Source organism: Stegostoma tigrinum, chromosome 12, assembly GCF_030684315.1.
Source record: "Stegostoma tigrinum isolate sSteTig4 chromosome 12, sSteTig4.hap1, whole genome shotgun sequence".
Classification (NCBI taxonomy): Eukaryota; Metazoa; Chordata; class Chondrichthyes; order Orectolobiformes; family Stegostomatidae; genus Stegostoma; species Stegostoma tigrinum.
Window position 1 is genome coordinate 70,672,445 of NC_081365.1, and position 25,034 is coordinate 70,697,478.

The 25,034-nt window shown below is 40.5% G+C and overlaps 1 protein-coding gene across 6 annotated transcripts in view; it reads left to right on the plus strand.

The window, feature by feature from the left end:
• The first annotated feature begins 4,934 nt into the window (after positions 1 to 4,934).
• Positions 4,935 to 25,034, plus strand: part of ints6 (integrator complex subunit 6) — an 80,973-nt gene continuing 60,873 nt past the window's right edge. For 2 of the 6 annotated variants that reach the window (XM_048540508.2, XM_048540509.2), the window contains exons 1-4: positions 4,936 to 5,472; positions 5,747 to 5,824; positions 7,332 to 7,481; positions 24,167 to 24,256. In XM_048540508.2, the coding sequence (XP_048396465.1) occupies positions 5,362 to 5,472; positions 5,747 to 5,824; positions 7,332 to 7,481; positions 24,167 to 24,256 (429 nt within the window). In that variant the 5' untranslated portion in view covers positions 4,936 to 5,361. Of the gene's footprint in view, positions 5,473 to 5,746; positions 5,825 to 7,331; positions 7,482 to 18,493; positions 18,633 to 24,166; positions 24,257 to 25,034 lie in introns of those variants that run through there. The other 4 variants (XR_009446569.1, XM_048540505.2, XM_048540506.2 and 1 more) reach the window with 4 other exon arrangements.

Genomic DNA, 25,034 nt, shown 5'->3' on the forward strand with positions numbered 1-25,034 from the left:
CATGGCTGATCAACAACTTGAATGCCTTTTAATCACACCTCCCTCATGACCATATACGCCAGTAGTAATCAGGAGTCTATCAATCTCGACCTTATACATACACAAAGACAGGATAAAGAAAAGTTTTCATTCACTGACTGGGTGGCTCAGTGGTGAATACTGCTGCCTCACAGCGTCAGTGACCCAGGTTCAATTCCAGTTTTGAGTGACTGAGGACTTTGCACGTTTTCCCTCTGTCTGTGTTGGTTTCTACCGGGTGCTTGGGTTTCCTCCCACGGTCCAAACATGTGAAAGCTAGGTGGATTGGCCATGCTAAATTGCCCCGTAGTATCCAAGGATGAGTAGGCTAGGTAGTTAAGGCATGGTAAATTGCTGGCTTATGGGAATAGGGTAAGAGTCTGGGTGGGATCCCCTTCAGAGAGTTGGTACAGACTCCCCAGACTCAATGCCTCTTTCCGCTCTGAATGGATTCTGTGATTAGTATCAAACCTGGACCCTGGTGGTGAAAGATACCTGAAAGCCGTGTAGCCTGAGTTGTCAATATTCGGTAGATTATTTTAAAAGTTGTCATCAATAATTACATTGTTGATACCAAAACAAATGTGACAATTCAATTGGACACAGCAAGTTGGGTGTGAGGTGGGGGAAGGCAAACCAATCTGCTGCAAACAATGCAATATGATATGATGGGTGTTAACTAGAAGAAATATGACATTGTATACATTCTCTTCCGTTCATCCAGACCCAGTTTATGTTCCAGCAAGGGTGAAAATTGGGGCATTGAGACATTTTTGGGGAAATTGTTGGGATGCTGGGACATTGTGACAAGAGAGTCCCAATTTTTCATTCAATCTGGTCACCCTAATTAAATCCACACTGGGATTGCCAAATCCGGTCGTATGTGTTTCTGGATGTTTCAGGTGATATCCCGCCTTCAACCATTATTCTCCCATGTTAGCACCAATGATCTCTCAACATGTCGATTATCGAAGTATTTCACCTTTATACCCCGAATGGATGCTTCCTGATATCAGTCAAACAATCCTTTTCCTGTTACCAATACTTTTACAAAGATTTCATTCAGGAAATAAAAGAAACCACTTCTCTTTTTAAAGAACTCCTGGTTATTTGTAGCAGTACCCTGTAGACGAACAGTTAATTCTGGAGAATGGCAAACTTTATTCACATTTACAATGGAAATTGTTTTTGCAACAATTTACATTAATAAATTATACTTAGCAGTCAGAAACACGATTTCTAAATTTGCACATGCTACCAAATTGGGTGGTGCACATAATCTGAAAGAGGATTGCAATAAAATACAAGAAGACATTAATAATTGCACAGGATTGACACATTATTAGCAAATACATTTCAATAGCATTAAGTGTGAAGTGTTCACTTGGTGTAAAGAATTTTAAAAAGCTGCAAACTGCTTGAATAATAAATAGTAATAGGATTGAGGACCAAAATGATCAGGGAGTACAAATGCAAAAAAAAAGACTAGAGGTAGTTTCTCTGATTAAGAAAAGAACAAGCAAAGCACTGGGCTTCATTGCTATAAGCATGTTATTGCAAAATAGGGAAGTTATGTTAAACTGATGTAATGCTTTGGTTAAAGCACACTGAACAGTTCAGACCTCTGCAGTACACAAAGGATATAATTCATTGGGGAAGAGCAAAATAAAATTCACAAGTACGATACCCCAAATGTGACATTATAAACGCCAGGAAAGTTTGAGTAGGCTGGGCCTCTTTTCTCCAGAAAATAAAAATGAAGGGGTCACCATTTTTTTGGAACTAATAGGGACGTATTATTAAGACATAAATGATGCACACTTCCTGACTACAAAAGCAAATTCCTACTGTCATCGTCTTGGTTACATTGTTATTTTAATATTTGCAATGTTAAAGAAGGTTTTGTGTAACAAATAGTAGTGAGCAGAAATGTGTAGTAAACAATGATTCTTGGTAACTAGATTAACCAGGTCAATGTAGCTTTTGTGCTGCTGAGATGCTGCTTGGCCTGCTGTGTTCATCCAGCTTCATATTTTATTATCCTGGATTCTCCAGCATCTGCAATTCCCATTATCTCTAACCAGGTCAATGCTTGCTGTCAACTCTGATACATTCAAAGCTGCTGGTTTGTCACGAGCGATCCAGGTAAATGTGGCAAAGGCTCACGTTTCTGCCAACACACTACATTACAGTTTTAGCGTTTATTTTCCAACACTATTTTCACATGTCCTCTCATGACTGTGTTTTTTCATTTTAGCTATTTCCCTCACTAATAACCAATGTTCCATTCACGATTAGATTCTTCTGTCACGTCAGTTTCTGTATGGGTCTGCAAACATGGTCTTTTTTTCCTGTGAAATAAACCTAATGATTTATAGAAAAATGAACCACATGTGTTGACACAGATTATGCTTTCATACAATGCATAATGATCAGCCAATATTGCAGCTGTCTTTATCTTAGAAATGTTGTGGTCTTTTCATTGGAATCTTATTGAGGAACAGACACTCTTTTTAAATTCTTCTTACTTCACTGAGGTTTTCAAAATATTGCCCAATTTTCACAGCCTTGTGTCACCTACAAAACATCACCTCCCTTTCTCCAGCATATTTCATAAAAGTTTGATTAGGATACCTTTAGTATAAGATGATCATCGAAGAAATTGAATAGGGAATTCAAAAGAAATTTCCGTAAACATTGGCACATACTGGTTGAGTCAAATGGCCCGTTCGTGCGCTGTATATCTGATATAATTCCAAGTACTCTTGGAGTAGTACTACCAACGCTGCATTCCTGAGAATTTGGAGGGAAGAAAGACACACCAACACCAGCGTCCTCAAACAGGCCAACATTCCCAGAATTGAGGCACTGACCACCCGAGATCAGCTATGAAGGGAGGGGCACATCATCCGCTTGACCAGCTCAAGACTCACCGAGCAGGTGGTCTACTCCCAGCTTCAAAACAGCAGGTGAGCCCCACATGGACAGAGGGAGCACTTCACGGATACCCTCAAGGCCTCACTGGCAAAGTGTGGCCTTCCCACAGACCCCTGGGAATCATTGGTACAAGATCCAAAACGAAGGTGGAGCATCGAAGAAGGCGACGAGCACCTCCAGACTTGCTGTTGGGAAAAAGTGGAAGCCAGGCGAAAAAGGCAAAAGGAGCATGCTGCCACATCAATGCCACACCCACCCCCTTCCTGCAGCCATCTTCTGTCCCAAGTGTAACAGAGTCTGTGATAAAAGTGTGTAGCTGGATGAACACAGCAGGCCAAGCAGCATCTCAGGAGCACAAAAGCTGACGTTTCGGGCCTGGCCCCTTTATCAGAGATTAAGGGTCCAGGCCCGAAACGTCAGCTTTTGTGCTCCTGAGATGCTGCTTGGCCTGCTGTGTTCATCCAGCTTCACACTTTGTTATCTTGGATTCTCCAGCATCTGCAGTTCCCATTATCTCTAACAGAGCCTGTGGTAGCTGCATCCAACTATACATCGACCTATGGACTCATCCTGAAAGTGCAAGAGAGTCATCCTTGTCTGAGAGGAACCGCCAATGGAAAGTACTCTTCATGAGTTGCAGATCTTGCAGATCATCATGGTCAATCTGAGCAACAAAAGATATCCAATCATCAAAATTAAATGAAAAATCTAAATAAATGCTTTTGGCAGAGATGAAGTTAAAATCCAAAAATCTGGATATACGCTGGATTTTCAAGCTTGAGTGAAGAAACAGGTTAGAATATGAAAGCTGAAAGATGTACAAATAAAGAAACAGAGGTCAGTGTTTGGCGTGGATTGGGGAGGAACATGAGGATTGATCTCAAGAAGGGCAGGAGAAATTAAATGATTGAAGGCATGCTGGGGTAAAGCAAAAAGAAATGATAATCAGCCAGCAAAGAAACATGTGAATCAAAAGGGGGTGCATATCGAAATTACTGAATCCCCAAAAAAAGGAGGCATAGTTTTGAGTTGAAATTGTCTGACTCAGTTTTGAGTCTGAAAGCACATGGAGCACTTCAGTGCTTAATTGACTCTGTATCAAAGGGACCATTATCTTTGGTGTCCTTGCAATATTTATCATCCAACCAATACTAAAAATATTGTCTGGTCATCATCATATTGCTGTTTATGCAATCATGCACTCCATTTCTCATATTATTATGGTTCAAAAATGAATTAAGCAGTTGCAAAATTCTTTGGGGCATCCAACATTCATGGAATTGGGTGTCCCAATATAAAAGCTCATTCTAATGACACATGAACGCTCGTTTTCTCTCCCACTGATCCTGCTTGACCTCCTGGGTTATTTGCTGCATTTGTCTGAGATTTGCTTTCCTCTGCCCTGATTGTTTTGGATTTTGTCCTGCCCGAAGGAGATTGTGCACCAGTGCTTGCAGCTCCTGCTGGTGGGACCAGATAATTGAGTTGAGTGAGGGTGCAAGGAATGAACAGCCTTTGCACCCAGCACGCACGCGCAGGGTTGGGATCGGAGTATGCCTATTTTTTTTTAAAAAAAGCCGCACATGCGCAGGCGAAACGAATGACGTGTCGGTCACCCGGCGCGAGCGTGCGCAGCAAGGGGCTCGGGACTGGTTGGTTTTTGGGGGTGGGGCGGCGGGGGATGACACGCCGTTGAGGTACGAAGTCGCCGAACCAATCGGATAAGGCGAAGGGGGTGGAGCGAGCGCGTCACATGCGCAACGTGTGTGTGTTGGCGGAGTCGGGGCTCGGCTGGTGGGGGGCAGGGAGTTATAAGGAGAAGGAAAGTTGTGCGGAGCGGCATTTAAGCGAGGGACAGGCAGAGGGTCGGAAAAGAAAAGCTGTCCGTCTGCTTGGCAGAGACACGGCATCGGCCCGGACAGCTCCGGGGTGGACAGGGAGGGGGAGAAAGAAAACAAAAAGAAAGGGAGGGAGAAGAAAAAAAAGAGAAAGGGGGGGGGAAAAACGACACACAAGGGGGAATAGAGATCCTCACAGCTTCCTTCCACCAACCATTCAAACCCTTCCCCCCCGCCACCTTTCCTCCGAGTGAGGCGGGGGGGTGCCGGAAAGAAATAATAAAGCCCCTCCTTCCGTCTCCCCTCTACAGAAAGTTGGGAGAACAGGCACCCACTTGAGTGCAGAGTCCCGAGTACAGGCACCCGATTCGGACAGCCACCCCGCCACCACCACCACCACCTTCCTCCCACCCCCACCGCAATCCCAAAGCCGTCTCCTAGTGTCGGGGGGGAGATAACCCTCGAGTTTGCCTGTAAATACACTTAACCCCGGCCGGTGTCTCTCACTCAACTCCCCTCTCTCTCTCAACCCGCCGCCACCAGCACCACCCCTGACACCACCAGCACCATGCCCATCTTACTTTTCCTGATAGACACGTCCGCTTCCATGAGCCAGCGCACCCATCTGGGCACCACCTACCTGGACATAGCCAAAGGCGCGGTTGAAACCTTCATGAAGGTAAAGAAAAAGGAAGACTAGGAGTTTTTGAGAGCGTTAGGAGGATCGGGTGGGCGGGGGGTGGTTGGTTGTTGTTGGGTGGGAAATGATGGCGGGGTTGATGGGGGGGGGAGCTAGGCCTCAGGCCCCCGCACTGACGCCGAATGAGATCCTAACTGGTGTTTTTCTTTCTTAACCATCTCTCTCCCCCCCCCCCCCCCACCTTCTCCCTTCCTCTGCCTCCATCTTACTCTCACCCCCTCCTCCCCCTGCCCTCTTCTCCCCCTGTGAACAGCTGCGGGCCCGGGACCCTGCCAGCCGGGGAGACAGGTATATGCTGGTGACGTTCGATGACCCACCGCACGGTATCAAGGTAAAATTAAAAACCCTGTCCTCATTCACTCTGGGCATTTGTGGTTTTTTTAAAAAAAAAATTCATTCGGGTGTTTGAGAAGAGAGGTTCTCTCCCCCCCCCCCCCCCCCCCCACCCCCGTCTTCACTCAGGTACCCTAACTAAACATGGCCGACGTGTTCCTCCTGCTTAGGATGGCTTGGGGAGGTGCAGAGGTGGTTACCCAATTTACCCCCCCACCTTTTGCCCCAGGCTTGCTCTCTCTCTCTCTCTCACTCTCTCTCTCTGTCTCACACACACACACACACCTTAACTTAAAGAGGAAAGGGGCTCGGGGTTCAAAAGATGTGGATTCTCAGTTGGAGAGTTTGAGATGTTTGAATCGACTTTGTAGTAAAGCTGAGGTGGCTCTTGATCTCCCTGGTGACTCATTTTCACAAGAGTGTGTAGACTCGTCTTGCCTCTTAGAGAGGGACAGCAGAGGCAAATGCCCAGACTTGTTTCAAAAGGGGAAATGGCAGTTTAAAGATGTGTAGCCAGATTTTCTCGAGGAAAGATTAGTCCTGTGTGGAACACTTATTTCGGAAATGATTCATTTCAGTTTTTTCATAAGGCAGAAGTGAGCATAGATTTATATGTTTGAGCTGCATGGAGTGTTAAATCTATCTTGCTAAGCTACTCAGTGCTGTCATTTAGGGGACAGGTTTTTGAAGTGAGAGCGAATGGCTATTCATACACTAAAGAGATCTGGTGGGGTGTTAAATGGAGGGGTGGGGGTGCATTGTATGTATTCGCAGATCTTAGAGCTTTGACAGCTGAAGATTTGATGGCCAGCTTCTGTTCCCTGTTAGTCACTTTGTGCATCATTGACCTGTTTCTAGAAACTGGTAAAGCTTAAGCATTTTGAATGACTAATGTGCTCTGGAAGAGACAATGCACCTTAAATTGACTTGTACTCCAGAGTTTGCATCTTGATCATGTTCCTTTGACACTTCATTACTTGGGGGATGGGGGTGTGCTGGTGAAAGATTTACTTTAGAATGAGAGAGGGAGAGGTGAAAAAAAGCACAGCTGTGAGGCATTTGGTTTATCATCATGGTCAGCTTAAAAAAGTGGCAAAAGCTTTGTATGGAACTTCATGCCAAGGCCATTAGAAAAGAGGAAAGCTGGGTGAACGGTAAGCCAAGGACTCATAATGTTTACAATATAAAAGCTGATACAGACTATGTTTTGTAATTTCATACCTAAACTTAATGTCTAAAGTACAGGATCATGAGTGAAGAGTCTGTCTTTGGACAAGGGGGAGGAGACTGGAAGGAACAAGGAAAGGAAGTTCAAAATTAGAATCTGTTATAAAACTTGAAACTCTTATTTATGTTGTGAAGGTACTAATCTTCCAAATGCCTGTTTTATGTGTATGATGCCTTGCTACAGTGTCCTGCGAAAACTGATTTCCTGCAACTTTGTGATGAAAGATTTGGAAATGTTCTGAACAGAGAAAGCATCATTGAAATGTTTTATTTTTCAGGCTGGCTGGAAGGAAAACCATGCAACATTCATGAACGAATTGAAAAACCTTCAAGCTGTAGGACTATCAACACTTGGCCAGTCTTTAAGGACATCCTTTGATTTATTAAATTTAAATAGATTAGTTACTGGAATAGACAACTATGGGCAGGTATGTCTAACACAAGCTAAGATATCTAATCATTCAACACAAAAAAGTAAATCCTCCACACATATAGGGGCAATAAAAACTACTCATAATCGTCTACCTATTTGCAGTTGTCAGTACAGGAAACCATACGGATGGATTTGAGAATCAAATCAATTCATAGTCACATGGCTCAGCAGTTTGGAACATATATGCTTCAATTTACGAAAGACCACATGGGCCACTAAATGGGTGCTTGCATCGCAGGCTAATTTCTTTGTATGACACAAACAGGAGAGGTGGCCAAGAATTGTGAATCAAACATCCACTGCGATGAGTGATGCGACCTTTCATAACAGGAGCAGTGGACCATTAGTCATTGAATCGTGGGCATTTACAACACAAAAGGATGCAGTTCATTCTATCATTCCCATATTGACCAGAACAAAGTCTATTTGGCCTGATCCCACTTTTCAGTTCCGATGTGTGGCCTAGTAAATTACAGCACTCCAATTGTATATTTACATACTTTTTAAAAGCAATGAGATTTTCTACTTTTACCAGATTTCAAACAGTGATTGCCAGACTGAGTCAAAAATCTTGTCGCAATTCCCATGTGATTCTTTGACTGATTATTGTAGCTCATCCTTTATAGCTCCTGGCACGTCAGCAAGTTTTTCCCAGCGAGGCGACCAGCGATCAGTACAGTCCTTCATTCAGTTTGTGATATGTGCTGGGCTGTGGGGTTGGAGAGTTATCGTCAGGCTTCCCATTGATATTAGCATGCAACAGCATCAGATGAGTGAGAGTTCAGCAAGCATGTGATGATGCAAGCACTTGGTGATCTGGCTCCCATTGTTGCAGTTGAAGCATTGCATTAGTCATGGGTGCTTGGTAATATTACTAAAGGCAATAAGCAGTAGCAGAACGGTACCCAGATGCTGAGTCTTTTAAAAAGCTGTAAAGTAAAACATTTTCCAAGTCACACGGAGAAGTGAAAATTCTGCTTGCAATTGTTTTCCTAAACTCCACATGATTCTCCTAGACCTGACTGAAAATTGAAGCTTGAGTTGAAATTTTAAATTTACATTCGGAGTGATGTTAATGTCATAATTCTTTCTAAAGTCACTTTAGCAGATTAACACATGGGTGATCTGAATATTACTTTTGTGTTAGGTTTCATGGTTATACCATGTTCTTCAACTTTTACTTGCACACAAGCGAATTATCCCAATTTCTTAAATTTCCAGCCTCCAAAGTAAGGATCTTAAAAGGGATATGTGGTGACTATAACACAATACCATACAGCACAGGAACAAGCCGTTCGGCCCACCAAGGCTACGCTGGTCCTAATCCGTATTCAGACCTGCTGCTTGCTCATCTGGGGTTTCTATCCTTCAGTTTCCTTAGATCTTTCAAGCATTACTGTGGTCAGTCAGTACATTGTTCAGTAGAGCAGTTGTTATTGTTGAACTTGTTGACCTCTGCTGATCTGCATTTGATGACAGTGATGGGGCAATTGTAACTAAGGGCACAAATATTTTGAGATTAATACTGAAACCAATGTCTTCCCTTCATGCATTGTTCTCAATTTGATTTAAGTGGAATTTCAGTTGGTAAGATTAGTTTGTGTGTGTTTGCATATTCATAAATTTGTACCTTCAGTTTTATAAGGTTTTCTTGTGTCTATCACTGGAGTTGATTTGGGCTAATGATCAGGCTGAAGGAGATAACTCATGTATATTTCTGTGCTCCGATCAAAAATACCAATTAATGCTTGATCGCCACTTCTTTTCGTTGCAGCTTCAAAGATGCTAACTTTTTCAGGTTATGTTGACTTAGTTATCCTGCATTCTCGGGAAAGATATAATCTTAAGAGGCACACAGTTCTCTTATTCACAAGGTCCAGTTCAGGACAGATCTATAAGTCTGTGGTACAAGTGACATAACAGATTTATCTTGTTTCTCATCATGCTTCGACTTTGTTTCAGCACTCCGTTAAAAACAAGAATGGAAGGCAAAGGTTTAAAGTGGTCTATTCTTAATTATGAATAACCTTAGAAAGCATTGATATGAATGTTGGTAGACAATAGCATTTTGGATAGGAGTAAATTCATAGTTAAGTGTCTGAGCAACACAGTTAACATCACAGCACTGAGTGAGACCCATCAATTTCCAAAAGTAATGGGACAAACTTCCAGGTTTTTAATCTTCCGTAAGTGCGTTTGGAAAAAATGGAATAAAATAATCTCTTTCATTTGGGTTAAAATAAGTTATTCCTGTCTTGGTACGACTGAGTTGTGATATTTTCGACCTTGTGGTTCTCTAAGTCTTAAGCTGGCCCCCTAATAAGTGATGAGCTTGCAAGGGCTTTTTAATAGAACACAAATTTATTTTTAAGCCACCCACTGACCCTAAAAGCCTGGACTAAGGCGAGTTTTGCAAGTCTCCTGCTTTATAACGTGTTGCTTTGCCATTATTATATTGTCATGACATTATTAGCGTCATGATATTAAATTGAAGCAGTGCTTGTATCAGTGATATTTTGTTAAACCTCCAGAAAGTCTGGAAGGCAAAACAGGCAAAAATTGCTTGCAAACCTGAAATAGGTTTTATTTTGTTGTATCAGTACTGCTGAAGTGAGTTTATTTTTGTGTCACTGACTTCCTTTCACATATCCTGTGGTGAATTGAGCCATATTTGGATCTGAGTAACTTTAAAATGCTGCAAAGCGGGTTTGATTTTCTTCTCTTCTCTCTTCCTGTTGCATTTGTCCTACACGTTGTCTGAATGCCCTCCATTTCCTTGTCTAAGTAAGCATTCTAAATTCCAGCTCAGACATGCATTTAACTGGTTTTCTGAAGGATGAGGCATTCTGTTCACTTTCAACTCACCCTTTCCCTTGCATTGGTAGAGATTTCTGATGACACTTAAAAATAATCCTGAGTAATTTGGGGTCCATACCTGTCTCTGAAATTCAGTTAGCTAGTTTAAAAAAAACAAGTTTAATTTTTGGGCAAGCTTAATAAAATGGTTACGTGTGGGAAGGTGCAAAATACTCATGCATTGGTGCCATGAATGGTCTACTTTGCTCCCTTCTTACCTTTTGAAGATGTAAGAATTATGTAAGAATTAAATGAGATGCTTCTTTAGTAATGGTGAGTCAAGGTAATGTGATTATACTTGTCAACAATGTACCATGTGAAAATGCATCAGCTAGTGGTTTGCACTCGAATAGAATGATAAAGTATTTAATTTCTTGTTAATGATACTAACTGAATAGGGATTTAAGTATGGACTCTTTCTTTCAAGATATAGGTTCACCTAAGAGTCCAGACACTCAAATGATTGAATTGCCATTGGGATTCTAGGCATGTTCATTTTTAAAAATGTGTTCAACTGTTGATGCTTTTCAGCCCATTTATAACATTAAAGCACTTGTAATTTAATATCTAGTAACTAAATGTTCAATCCATTTGAATAATTTCTGTTCCACTGGGGTTTGAGGAGAAAATAGTCATAGATTACAGAAACTGTTGTATTTAATTTTGTTCAGCCGCTCCTTTGAGTTGGCAAGCTTAGAGGCAATTTATTTTAGAGTAGTGGTTGGTTTGATGGCTTATCAAATATGTCCAAAATAGCATTGTAAATAAAGATCCAGATTTGGATCCTTGATTTAACTGATCTCTGCTCAGGAAACTGTAGAGATTGTTTGGAGTACATTGGAGTCCCCCCACAACATTGGAATGGACTGCTCCTGCTCAAACATCAGTAATTATCTTGGTGAATTTATTGCCTTTTGTTTGTAAAGTGTGCTTAAGAAGGACTACAAAAGTGTGTGCTTCACCTCCCACCCCTTCCCCCACCCTGTGCTGCTGTAAGTGCCATGGGTGCTAAGTTGATGAGTTTCCTAGGTTTGACCTTGGTGTCTGATACTACTTTTGGGTTGATTGTGCCCAATGTTTTGCTTAAGTATAAGGGAGGCATTTGTTCAGCTGGGCCTTGTTTTCCATCCACTGTTGTCCACCAGTGTGAAAAGCTTCTGGGTCTGGCTGGGATAAGGTAAGAAACTGCTGATGCTCCCTGTTAAAGCTGAGAACTGAAAAGGCAGCAGTTTTGATGTGTTCCTTTTTGTGGACTGCCCTTCCATGGGGGGAAATGAAGATTAAGATCTTTGTTCTCTGTTTCCCTCAGCAATTTAAAACAATGAATTTAACTAGGTAGAAATATGTCATTGTCTTTTAATCAATGTTTGTTAAAGCTCGGATATGACATTGAGACAGGCAATCCAGCCTTCTGTACAAGCAACTTTTGATCTTTAACTCCATTTTCCTTTGTCCCTTCTCTCCTTTTCCCACTGTGGAAATTATTTCACCCAATGTTACATTTTGAAAAAAAGTTAATTACTATTGGAGTTAAAACACTCAGTAAAGAGGTTCATTCAAATGCCACTATTACAAATTGTCTCAGCCTTGACTTGGTTACTGTATTGTGATAAGGAACCTAATTTTAACTCTAATCATTGTGCTCGGGTGTCAGTAATCAAAACATGCACCCAGTGCCATAAATGATAAATAACTCATTGCTTAACAACATTGTTTAAATTCTTAGCTGTTGGAATCTTGAAGGCAGGGAAACCTTGTTGTTTTCCCCCATTAGGAAAAAGCTGACTTTTTTAAAAAAAATGAAGTGATGGGTATAAAATGACAAATGAGTGAAATTTCTGTTTTAAAAAAAAAATTTCCTTGTTGATCAGGTTGAAGTGAGATGTCATGTAGTCTGGCTATTAGGTGAGTTTTCTTTTTGAGAAGTACGTTTTTTTTGAGCAAATAGGCATACTTAGTTTGCCCTTGCAAGCCTGAGTTCATAATGCGGCCTCAGTGTGCCTCATGGTGTGAAAAATATTTCTACTGCATCTTTAAGTTCTCCACGAGTATCTATGTTCAGTTTCCTCTGTGCACTAAATTGATTGAAAATTGACTTTTAACTGGTGAAGCACATTTTTCTTAATTTCTGGTCGTTGTAAAATCTCCGATTCATTTGAATGAATGCAAAAGATATTTTAAAATTTCAATCTTTCACTTCAGCTCATAGAGCTGATGTCTACATTTTATATAATCCTAGCATTTTCTCAAAAGTTTTATCATTAAATGTTAAGGACATTATTAAACATTGTGCAGGAACGAAGGAATATTAATTTACAATGTACAGATTCTTCTCCAGTAATTCTAAATGTATTCTTGGGTTTGCCAATGCACTAAGACAGCAAATTACTTTGTCTTATACAAGTCCTTCTCCTATAATGCAATAGTTGCATTTTTGTGTGACCTTGCGCTATAGAAAATTGTGCTGTGGGGAAATCTCTATACTTGTACAACAGAAAGTTTGCATTATCCAAACAGCGTCCATGATTCATCGATCATGTTATAACCAACACTGGTTATAGCAGAATGACCCGCATGTGTCATTAATGTAAAATCAGTTTTTAGTTATGCATGTGACTTTTCATTGCTTTATGGGTTCTTCAAAGTATTTTATAATCTGACGTTTCTCCAGTATATGTTGCTGTATATAATGCAAGTCCTAACTGGTTTAAATCTAAGACTTCCAAATGAACTTTTGAATCCCACTTTTCAAATGAATCATACCATTGTTGGACCAAACATAATTATAGCTTCACACTCTGCCCGGCAAAAGCACTGAAATCTTCACGTTGAATTCAGGCTGTCTCTGTTGATAGAATGCTCCAGCAGTAATTTGTATTCTGCCATGACATGATACGATAGTGGTGTTTTGCAGTGTTGGTATTCTATCATACATAATTCGCTGCGCAGTGTAATATTGCTGACAATGAGAACGTTAGAATCAAAATGTATTTCCTACAGTTTAAATGTTCAAATGCTGTGATTGCCATATTAAAGAAAAGATATGAGAAGGCCCTTTTGTCTCCGAAGCCTGCCCCACACTTAATAAGACCAGGTCCGAACTATTCCAGGCTTCGACTCCTCTTATGATAACTTGGAATAGCTGTCAACCCCCTCTTATTTCAAAAATCTACCTACCAACCTCTAATACTTTGGTATAGCCTCCACAACTCTGAGATAGAGAATTCCAGACATTTACTCCCTTGAGGAGGAAAAAAATTCCTTTGCATCTCAGTTTTAAATGAGTGTCCCTTTATTCTGTAATGTCCACTAGTTTGAGGTTTGAGTAGTGGCAACAATTTCTCGACATCTACCTTGCTAAGCCCCCTCTAATCTTATATTTTTCAATTAGGTAATGTAACATTCTTCTAAACTAATGAATAATGCCTAGTCTGGTCAACCACTCTTGTTAATTGTCCCCTGCGTCAACGAATATGTCTAGTGAATCTCTAGAACTGACTTCAGTGCCAATACATCCCTTAAATAGAAGAATCAGTACTGCAGGTGTAGCCTCACCAACACCTGTATATTTGTCTGAAGACTTCTGTGTTTCTAAACTCCAACCGCTAGCAATAGAGGCCAGAATTCCATTTGCTGCCTTACTTGCTTTCTACATGACCGTACCAAGTGTTACTTGAATAAGAACGTGCTCCTCATGCTGCTTTTTTTTTTGGATTCAGGCCATTATTTAAATAGCCTTTCTTTTGATTCTTTATACTAAAGTGCATGACCTTACATTTTACATTGAATTCAATTTGTCAATTTCTTTCCCACTTGCTCAACCTGTCTATAACCTCTAGTAGATTCCTTGTCCTCATTAAAACATTCCTACCAAACTATTTTTGTAACTTCAGCAAATTCAGATGCAGTACTCTCCGCCCCCATCTCCAAATCATTCATGTAGCTAGCAAATAATTGAAACCATAGGACTGATTTTGGCCTTCCACTAGCTAAGTTTTTCTGACTTGGAACGACTCATTAATTATGATTCTGTCTTTTGTGTCTTAGCCAATCCTCAAACCATGCCAATATACTGTCTCCAATATCATAAGCTCCGATCTTGTGCAATAAACTTTTATGTGGCGCCTTATTGAATGCTGCTAGAAATCAATTGGGTTACATTGACTGTTTCCCCTTTGCTATGAAACATGATTCCCTTTTGCAAAACCATGTTTTCTCTGCATTTAGCTGTGTGGACTGTTCTGCTATTCCTTCCTTAATACAGGACTCCAACATTTTCCTAATGACAGATGCTCTATACTTTCCTATGTAGTGTCTCCATCCCTGGAATGGATGTCATAACAGCAGTTTTTGAATCCACTGAAACCGTCCCAAAATCTGGTGAATTCTGGACTATTTTGACCAATGCTTCCACTTGCTTTAAAACTCTTTAGTCCCGTTAGTTTCTCAAATATTTCGTCTCTTGATACAGACAGTTACAAGATATTTACTCCCATCTTTGAGGTGTTTTGTTTTAAAATCCTCTTCAGTGAAAACTAATGCAGAATATTGGTTTAAATTTTATGTCACTTCCCTGTGATTAAATTCATAGTTGCACTGTCCAAGGTTTCCACTTGTTTTAGCTACTTTCTTTTTGTATACCTGTAGAAGTTTTTGTGGTCGATTCTTGTATTTCTCACCAATTTGCCTTATCAGTTTTCTCCCTCATTAGCTTTTTAGCCATCAGCTGCTGGTTCCTAAAAGAAAAATATTATGGCCAGTTGCTAGTTTTAGCTGTTTTGTATGTTTTTCCTTAGATTGGAGACTTTCCTTGATCATCTTTGTTGACCACAGTTTGCTCTTCTCGTTCCATCCTTATTTTGAACAGTAGTAAATTTTTGCTGAGCATTCTGAGATTTCTGTTTAAATGCCTGATGAGGAATTATCTTGGTTAAATGTTCTGCATAAATCCTGTCTGTAAATGATGTCTCTACCCAAAAGGTATTCTGTCATCCATAATATTTTCCTGAAGTTTCAGCCTACACAGAATTTCTTTCAGGATCCCAAGTTTGTTTTTTGGTTAAGCCCAACATTGCGTGGCACCAAACCTACCCCCACGAATGGAACAAGTCATCTTTGAAATTTAGTATTTTTGTAATCTCAAAGGCAATCAAGTACAGCAATTTTTTAAATCACAAAATGCACCACGGCAGAAATGTCCAAAATTGTCCCTATGACAAAACTGAATTCTTGAATTCCTCTTCTGAAATTTTTGTGGTGTTGAACGTCTGTAGGATGCTTATTCTCTCTGAAAAGTGACTTGATCGCTGTTCTTCAGAAATTTTGGCAGCTTGTATCTTATTATTCCTTATCAACCTGCTGAGAGATGTTAAGACACTTCTGGAACTTGAACCTGGACTTCATGACCCCAGAGGGACATGACCACTGTGCCACAAGGGGGCCCTATTCTCCCATTTTTTTTCAAACTTCAATTTTTTTTAATGTTGAATCCTGTTAAAGCACTGTTTTTCTTATCCCAATTCTGCCTTGAAGTTTCGGAGTTATTTGGAATAATTATTTGGAGGGTCAAATCAGGAAGAAATAAATTTGTTTGTCTGGCAATGCATGTGTTGTGAAATGCCTGGTTAGATTTGTGTTTTACATTTTAAACGTTTTTCAGAGCACCTATGATTCTTGTCCCCTGAAGGAACAGGCTGGAAGGACTAAATGGCTTTCTGATCCCTGGTTTGATTTTTATTTTGTGAATTAAGCTGAGATAGGAACTGCCTCTGTTCGTTTTCACTGCTTTCTGAATCTTGTCCAGAATGCTGTCAACAGTTTAGTTAGATAGGTGATAGGTTATTTGCCCACCATGGAGAGGAAGAAAGATTTTCATAGCTGAGTCCAAGATTGGCTTAATTAAATGCCCTGCAAGCACTCACCCAGTACTAATTGAAAGTAGGTTTTGGTCTTGACTCTACTTCCTTACCCGGTTTCCCCCAACCTGAGTTGGCAGTGGAGAGTTCAATGCTAAATCTGGCATTGACGAATCCCAACACTGTAATAGTAACAATGCCGTCCAAATCAAGAATCAAATCAACGTGAGGCATTTTCTATAACACACAGATATACCATGCATTGTCACAGTAAGTCATGGGAGGAGCTCGTAATTGCAAGCTGTTTTACTGCTTTAAAACACAGGTTCCAGTCATTAAGGCATTCTTGACTTCATGTGTTTGGAAATGTATGAGTCTGTGATCCCAAATATCATTTTGATTTAACTTGTTAGAAACTACTTCTAAGTAGAATATGTCACATACATTGCAACACCTGAAGTGTAGTTATGCTGTGTAGACTGATGCAGTTGTCATTACTGAATTAATGTTCATTCTGAGGAAGGGTCACTGACCCGAAACATTAACCCTGCTTTGCCTCCACTGATGCTGCCAGACCTGCTGAGTTTTTGCAGCAATTTGTGACTAGAAAAATGTGCTTTTGTCCCAATGCTATGATGTTTATCCTTCCAGACCCCTCCAACGTAGTTACCATTCTTAGGTTCCTTTGTCCCTCATGCAGTTGTTTAGTTTCATCTTCCAAGTTATTTGCTGTAACTGCTGCTTAAAACAGTTATCACCTTCGAGCCACACTGAGGGAAGATGTTCAGAATATTGCTTAGAATGTAGATAATTATACTTCATTCAAATTGAAGTATATAACCAATTGTGTCCTACAAGTATAGATTTTGGAGCACCAACTATTCACATTAATATCTGGATATGCAAGAGAACCATGTCAAATTGAACAATGAGAGGAATTTTCAAGACACAGATATAGTGTAGACACAGGCGCAACTTTCAAGGAAACGATGGTAGATTCGTTGGGCACAATGGCAAAATGACCTCTGCACTTAAATGTGAGGTCATCTATTTTAGACCGTAGAAGTGTAGACCTGAATTTTTAGGTGTGGTAAAATTATCAACAGTGGAGATTTGGGGTTCGTTTGTGTAAATCACTAAAATTAATCAGCTTGAAAAACATTAAAAATATGTAGTGGTGGACTTTATGTATCAAAGGTTAGAATATGTAAGATACAAATTGAAGCCGGATAGGTACGTATAAATGTGAATATATTTTGCTGCGGCTTTGCAAAGCTGAACTAATAAAACATGGACAGAACACCTTACCAATGACCTTGCTTAGAGTGTCGTGTACATTCCCATAAATGCTATCAGGGTGCCAAGTGTTAGATTATGAGCAGAAGTTGCTTAAATGAGACTGTATTCCATGGAATACAGAAAGGTAAGTGGATTTGATTTTGAGATCTATTAAAAGCAAAAATTGTATGATCAATTAACAACCCTTTCACTGGTGTGAAGCCTAGCTCTTCAGATGTCATAAATTAAAGTTTGAGTCTGGCCTACAGAAGCAGGGAAATGCTTATTCACTTAAAAGTGTGGAAGCCATACTCACAAATAGGAATAAATTATAAAGTGGGTGTATGCATTTAGAAGAGACATGTTCCTATGACCATATCAGGGCAACAGTGTGGGCAATAAATACTGACTTGCCAATGATGCCCATGTCCTGTGCGATTTAAAATAAGTAAACATTTTCGTGCCCTTGAGTTGTGTCAAAGCATTTGAAATTTATCCATTGCTGTAATACGGGTACATGTGAATATCAGTTCTGTGCACCCCTTGGTTCAGCAAGCAGCAATAATGTCGTTGCCAGATAATTGGTTTCAGTGATGTTTTAGTGAGCTAGCTATTGGTTAGGATACCAAGGAGAGTGCCAGTGTTTTTAAACAATGTAACCATGCCAGGGGATCTCTTAAACTGGTCTTAGAAATAGTCTTAATTTAATGTCTCCTAGAAAATGTGACACTAAGGAAGAATGATTTAAGACTTAATTTAGAAAGTAAATAGCAAAATTGGAATGCAGCACAGATGCCTCAAACCTTATCAAGTTTAAAGTCTTAACATCCATAATATCAACACAGTAAATGTGACAAAAATCATTTTTCTGTTTAATTTCCCAAAACTTTTTAACTAACTTACAAACCCCACCCCACATCTCCCACTATTGCTGAATGGTCAGATGGCCTGTCTATCAATTCTGATATATTCTCAGCTGGCTGCTGGGATGCATGCAGCTGATGTTTGTCTTTTGTCCTGCAGAGAAGCAGTGATTCTGCAAGAGCCCAGCTGAGGTCAGCAGTTTGCTGTGTGGAAAACTTTGCAAACATGCTTCCTCCTTGAAGTAATGCGTTGGGACATTAATGTGCTGCATACTGGTTCACTGGCATAAAATTGTAAGCATAATTCTCTATTGTGTGGGTTGCATCCTTGCTTGCTGTGTTTAATTTTCAGCAGAAGGGTAGTGTATAATATCAAATTGGCCTTACTGTATAGAAATCTGAGGCCATTAAAGAATAAATTTAATGGAAAACCTTGGTTACTGAAGCACAATATGCTGGTTGACTGAATAGCTGGAATGACAAGTTGCATTTGATCTGAGTGAGTTAAAAATAGAATTGCTTAATTTATGAATTAGATGTCTGGAAAGGATCTTGTGCCATCAGTAGGTTGTCATGTTGAGACTTTGTTGAAAACACAATTTCTTTAAAACAAGACTGCAGAAGATGATGGTAGGTCAGACACCAGGCCTTTTGAGTGCTACTGCTTGGAAGCAAAGGAGGCTTTGAAGCTTTACTGCCAAGATTTGTGTTGAATTATTCTTGGTTGGTTTGTACCTTTAATGAAATATCAATTGAGCGTTGCATTCCTAATTTAGTTTCTGAGTGATGTCTGCTGCAGTATCTAAGCCCCTGAGCATGCTTAGTCAGTGAATGTGATCATGGTAAGACGAATGGCATTCAGCATGGGAGGTGGTGATTAAATGATTGTTGACGCAGCTGAGAAGTCCAGCAGACCAAGAAGTCTGTCACATAAGGACTTCCTGCTGTTTTGTGTGCTTCATTAAACCTAATCCAAGGAAACAGACTGAGTTGCTAAATTAGTGATGCAGAAAAATTCACGTTGGTCCCTGTAAGGTGCATGTAGGTCTCTGGTTATCTCTCTCTGGCTGTTTGCTCTGGATGCTGGGGTTAGATATGAAGCCTGTAGCTTAGACTGATCTGTGTTTGGCTTCATATGGCTGGTGAACAGCTTGGGAATGCAGCAATTACTTTTCCCTATTTCAGCAACTTCCAAAAAGGGGTCCCAGGACTGAATTATTTGAGTCAAGCCTCACTTGTGATCATTTTCTAGATAGAGTTTTAAGTGTGTAACAAGTGGAATTCAATTTTTCTTCAACAACATCAATAACCTTTTGTGATTGGAGGAGATTAAGTTGATTTAAATGAGTGAAAAGAGGAGATGTGGAATTGGGAGAGTGAGAGCAGAGATATGTTGAATGGTGAAACACTCTGCTGTGATGCTTGCATGCACCTTATGAATCATCCAACTCCGTCATGCAGCTCCTTTGCAGTAAAAGCTCAAGTGGTTTTCTCCACTAACAGGATGCTGCTGTCAAGTCAAAACTACATTTTGTCAACCACAAAATTTGTAATGTGATACGAGCTTCAGTGCATGTGTGATGCAGAAATGTAGGCTGTGCGCCCTATCTTCTCATGACTGGCACATTTTGTCAAACACATCTAATTGACCATCCTCGATCAGATCACCTGCATGGATGGGAATAATTAAAATTAGGCCTTGGAGGGATATTGGCAAGCTTTTCAAGCATAGATTAAAATGTTAACCTGTATTCTGGCTTGGAGCTTGCAGTCCTATGACAAATTACCACCTCCTTCATTAAGGTGAATCTAGTCCCCATCTGATTTGTTAAACCATTAGACCAGATTGCCAAGGAATGTTTGAGCACAGAGGCAAATTAGCAACACTTTTCAACTTCCTCATTAAGCCGTTGACAACACCAGGGAATTGGAACCGGCTGTTGTCTATAACTAATCGTGATCCAAAGACCTGCTCTTTGATCTTCAGTTTAAATCAAAGCTTGTGGTTTCACATTTTATGGACAACTTAACATTGAACCAGCTTGGGAAATGTAACCAAAATTTGGTCAATGAGTGTAGTAAAGATTTCCAGGAAAGTGAAATGAATTCCAGAGCTTGGGCCTTGGACAGCTTAAAAACAACTGCCAGTGGTGGAGTGAAGGAGGGATAAGGGAAGAGTTCCAGGTTGAGGGACTCGAGGTTATAGAGCTAGATAAGGCAAGGCCTTGAGTTTCTGACACGGATGCAAATTATAATTTTGAGCTATTTCTGGATAGGAATATAATTAGATCAGGGAAAGGTGCTGTATAAACAGTATTTGGGGTCAGGATGCAGACAGCTGTGTTCAGAACCTCACAGGATAGAAGGCGCACTGACAAGTTGGAGTAGTTGAGTTGGGGGGAAGTAAGCTTCAAGAGGATTATGGTAGGAGACTGTCAGAGCCAAGGACAGAGGATGGGTAAGATGATGGAGGTGATCATCAAAAGCTCAATGTCAAATAGATTTATGACTGGTGGTAGAATGTTGCAGTGGCTGGAATCATGGCTAGGAACTGTGTGGGGATAGGGTCAAAGTCCTGGCTTTAATCTTCAGTGTTTAATTGGAGTAAGTTACTGTTGGTAACGATGCTAGGTATTAAGAATCATAACCAATGGAGGGTGGTGGTGATGGTGAGTGAGAGGTGTGGCTGGTTGTCATCAGTGCAATTGTGGACTCCGATGTGATTGCATGATGTCATTATCCAGAATTGAGGTCACAGTTTAAGGATATGATTCGGGACATTTAGGACTGAGATGAAAAATTTCTTCACCCAGGGAGTGATGAGCTGGTGGAATTTTTTTGCCACAGAAAGCACGTGAGGCCAAAAGTTAGAATGTTTTCAAGAAGGAATTAGATACAATTCTTGGAGCTAAAGGGATCAAAGGTATGGGGCAAAATCAGGAAGGGTACTGAGTTGTTTCAACGATGAAGGGTCTAGGCCCGAAACGTCAGCTTTTGTGCTCCTGAGATGCTGCTTGGCCTGCTGTGTTCATCCAGCCTCACATTTTATTATCAGGGTACTGAGTTGGATGATCAGCCGTGAAGGTGTTGAATGATGGAGCAAGGTCAGTGAGCAAATTGACCTACTCCTCCTGTTTTCTATGTTTGTATGTTGCTTATAGGTGAGAAATTAGACTGGGAATGTGGAAATCCTTTTATGAGCCTTGATCCTCCAGTTCAATTTGTCAATCCTAAAAGTAGGGCAACATTCTTACCTAATCTGCTAGTAGTGTTCCCCATTATCCTGATAAGATATGTCAGAAGCTAGCTTAGCTGCAGTGCTTTGTGCCATGGCCTGGAATTCCTGGGTGTTATAATGTGCCTCAAGGCTTTGGTGCATAGTCTGTGGCTGGAGGTGCCTTCTTGGATCCTACCTTAACAATTGCCACCTCCACACTTGCTGTAGTAACATTTATTAGCAGACTACTACTTGTCCCTAAATGTTTGAAACGAGATATCCATGCAGATCCAGTAAACACTAGAATGAAAGGTCAGGTTGCCTGTCAGGACCCAAGCAAGGAAGAGCTTGTTGATACAATCCTGAAAGACAAAATGGACAGGGAAGCTTTGGGTGACTTGCTTTTGGGATTACGAAGAGTAATAAATGAGGCGAAGTGTATCGCCATTAATCCTCTAAAGCAGTGTGAATGTGGGCATAGTACTGGAAGCTTGGTGAATACTAACCACTTTTTAGTGTTGATTTAATTTTCAACAGTGGTTCTTTTCATTAGATTTGAACAAGAGGAGCTGCAGGGGCTATGGAGTAGGAGCAGCTGAGTAGATCTAATTGGATAACTCAAGGTTGGTGAAAAATGCTGGGTTGGAAGGTCTTGTGTGGTTCCATATATTGACCTTGCAGAAAGTACAGTCATACCTGAGATGACCGATCCTTTGAAGTCAAAGGTGATGAAAATCATGAAGAAAATAGAGAATGATTCTTCTGTCAAGGAAAGACCAGAAAATATGGGGCAACTTTAGAAATAAGTTGTAGAGTTCCTAAAAGTAAATTCAAGCAAAAAATCCATTCTCTTTTTGATAGGTGGTTGTGAATATTTTGAAATAGCTGCTGCAGCAGACCACAGAGGAAATATCATTTGATATGGGGAGATTATTATTTGGGGAATGATGGTGTCAGTTCATTGAGAGGGAATGGAAATTTTGATTGAGAAGCTGTCATGATCAATGAAATTGTAAGGCACATTCACTGAACCTGAAACCTTCTCCTGTTCTAGATTTTCTCTGATCAAAGGTAACTGTCCTCCCCTCTTCCTCCCAGCCTTCTACAAATTCATATTATGGGGTATTAATATCTTCTGTGGCAGTCAAATTCGATGGCTGGGTTTGAGCAGTCATTGCTATATGCTCAATTCATTCATTTAGTGGACTAGCCTACGCAAGTCAGTGATTTGTTTAAAAAAGTAAAAATCTTCAGGTATTCTGAATTAAATACTTAGTAGAGTGAGTGCCTGTGCATGTTTTGGTGATTATTTGTATTTTGAAGGACCGTGTGTCTGCTTTTTTCTGTTTATTTTCCCCTTATCGTCAACCCATTGTCGTTTTCTTGCTGTCAGGCTTCTGGCATGGATGCCGCTTGCCATTCTAAACTCCCTGTACTGAATGATCTATTGCTGATAGGGGTATGCCTTTGCTCTGACAGTGCATCCAATGCAGTTGGAGTACGGACTGGTGTTTAAGCATGCAACATTGCTGCACTATGGGAGCACGAGCCTCTGCACAAACAGCCTAATTTAGACATGGTGCAGCTGTTAGGAAAATAGGAGCAGGTGTAAGCCACACAGCCTGTTAAACCTGGCCTGTTTTTCATATGATCGTGGCTGATGAAATGTTTCAGTGCTTTTTCGTTGCACTGTCTTCATTAGCCGGTAATCAGAAATCTACTCAACTCTACTGTGAAGCGTACTCTGTCTGAGCCTCCACAGCAATCTGTAGTAAAGAATTCCAAAGGAACCCAGTTCACTGAAAATCCTGAATCTTGAAGTAAAATTTTTTGTGACTGAAAGTTGTAAGAGAGTGTTTAACATAAAATAATTTCTTCCTTTGCATGTTCGTATCCCTGATTTAGCTGTCCTTTGAACACTGATTATTGCCCATTCTAGCCACCAGCCATCTACCCTCCCAGTAAGCTATGTTCATGTGAGCTCTGCTGCCCATATCCTGATTTGCACCATGTCTTTGACACATTACCTTTGTTTTCTGATCATTGGTTCCCTGGTCTACCAGTGGCACTAAGTGAGGTACTGATTTCGAGAGCTACTGCAGACATGGTAGGCTGAATGTCCTTATGTACTGTATAAATTCTGTCATTTTTATCTGGCACCTCAGTGGGGAGAGATAATGTTTCAAGTCCACAACCTTACCAAACTGCTTTGTACAGTTTGATTACTTGAATGTGGTGATTGTAGCATGTGAGTCTTGAAGCCAGACCTTTCGGTCTGAGTGCTACCCCTCAAGTCGCTGGGTCTGCCATGAGCTCTCTTGCATAGAAATCCTGCATTTTGCAGAATAAAATTTCATTTCTAGGAAAAAGCACTGAAGCTGGAGAAGAGCAGTTGAATGTAAACCAGTCAACATCTTCTGATGACTTATTGTTACTTGCAGCACATAACAGTTGGTATCACAGTTGTTGAATGTTTTCACTGATCCTAAACATGGTGTAAATAATAGCTGGCTTGCACTCCACATTAGTAACAATATTGGTCAGCTAATTAGCAGCTTATGCCTTTTTTAAAATTACGAATTATTCAATGCTTCCCTTTGCTTTTCTTTAGGGGCGAAATCCTTTCTTTCTGGAACCATCAATTATTGTTACAATTACTGACGGGAACAAATTGACAAACAGTAGCGGAATACAGGATGAGGCAAGTGTTGGTGTCATGGTGTTCATTGATAGTTTTTTTTTCTGACAGTTTTCCCTCATGATCATAGATCCCTACAGTGTGGAAACAGGCCCTTTGGCCCAACAAGTCCACACCGACCCTCAGAACATCCCCCCCGGCCCAGTCCCCCTTTAACACACGTAATTACACATCCCTGCACGCTATGGGCAATTTAACATGGCCAATCCACCTAATCTGCACATCTTTGGACAGTGATAGGAAACTAGGGCACCCTAAGGAAACCCAAGCAGACATGGGGAGAATGTGCAAACTCCAGACAGTCACCCGAGGGTGGAATTGAAGCAAGGTCCCTGGTGCTTCTGTTGTCTTGGAATAACGTTGAATGCATCAATGGCTGGAGCTGTATTTTAAATCCAATAAAGTGAGTCAGTTTATGAACTTTGTGAATGTACATGCCCTATATTAGGCTTATATCACTTGTTTTCACATTTGCGCGTGTACGTCAGTTTGGACATTAAACATGCGTTGAAAAGTTACTGACTTTGTTAATTCAGATTAGAAGTAAATCTGATCATTATTTTGAGCACCTCATGCTGACGAGGATTCTCCTGTAGTATTTCAGTCGACTTAGTCGCCAACACACTCATTTCAAAACATTGAGTAAAATATGCCGAAAAAAAGTTTGGCATCTTGAGACCAGTCCCTTCAGTCTTGTTAAAAGGAAGTCAAAAAATGGTTTTTCTTTTCCTGCTGTGGAGACTAAAATCCAAATCGTCTCTTTCCCTAATGTCTGTACATT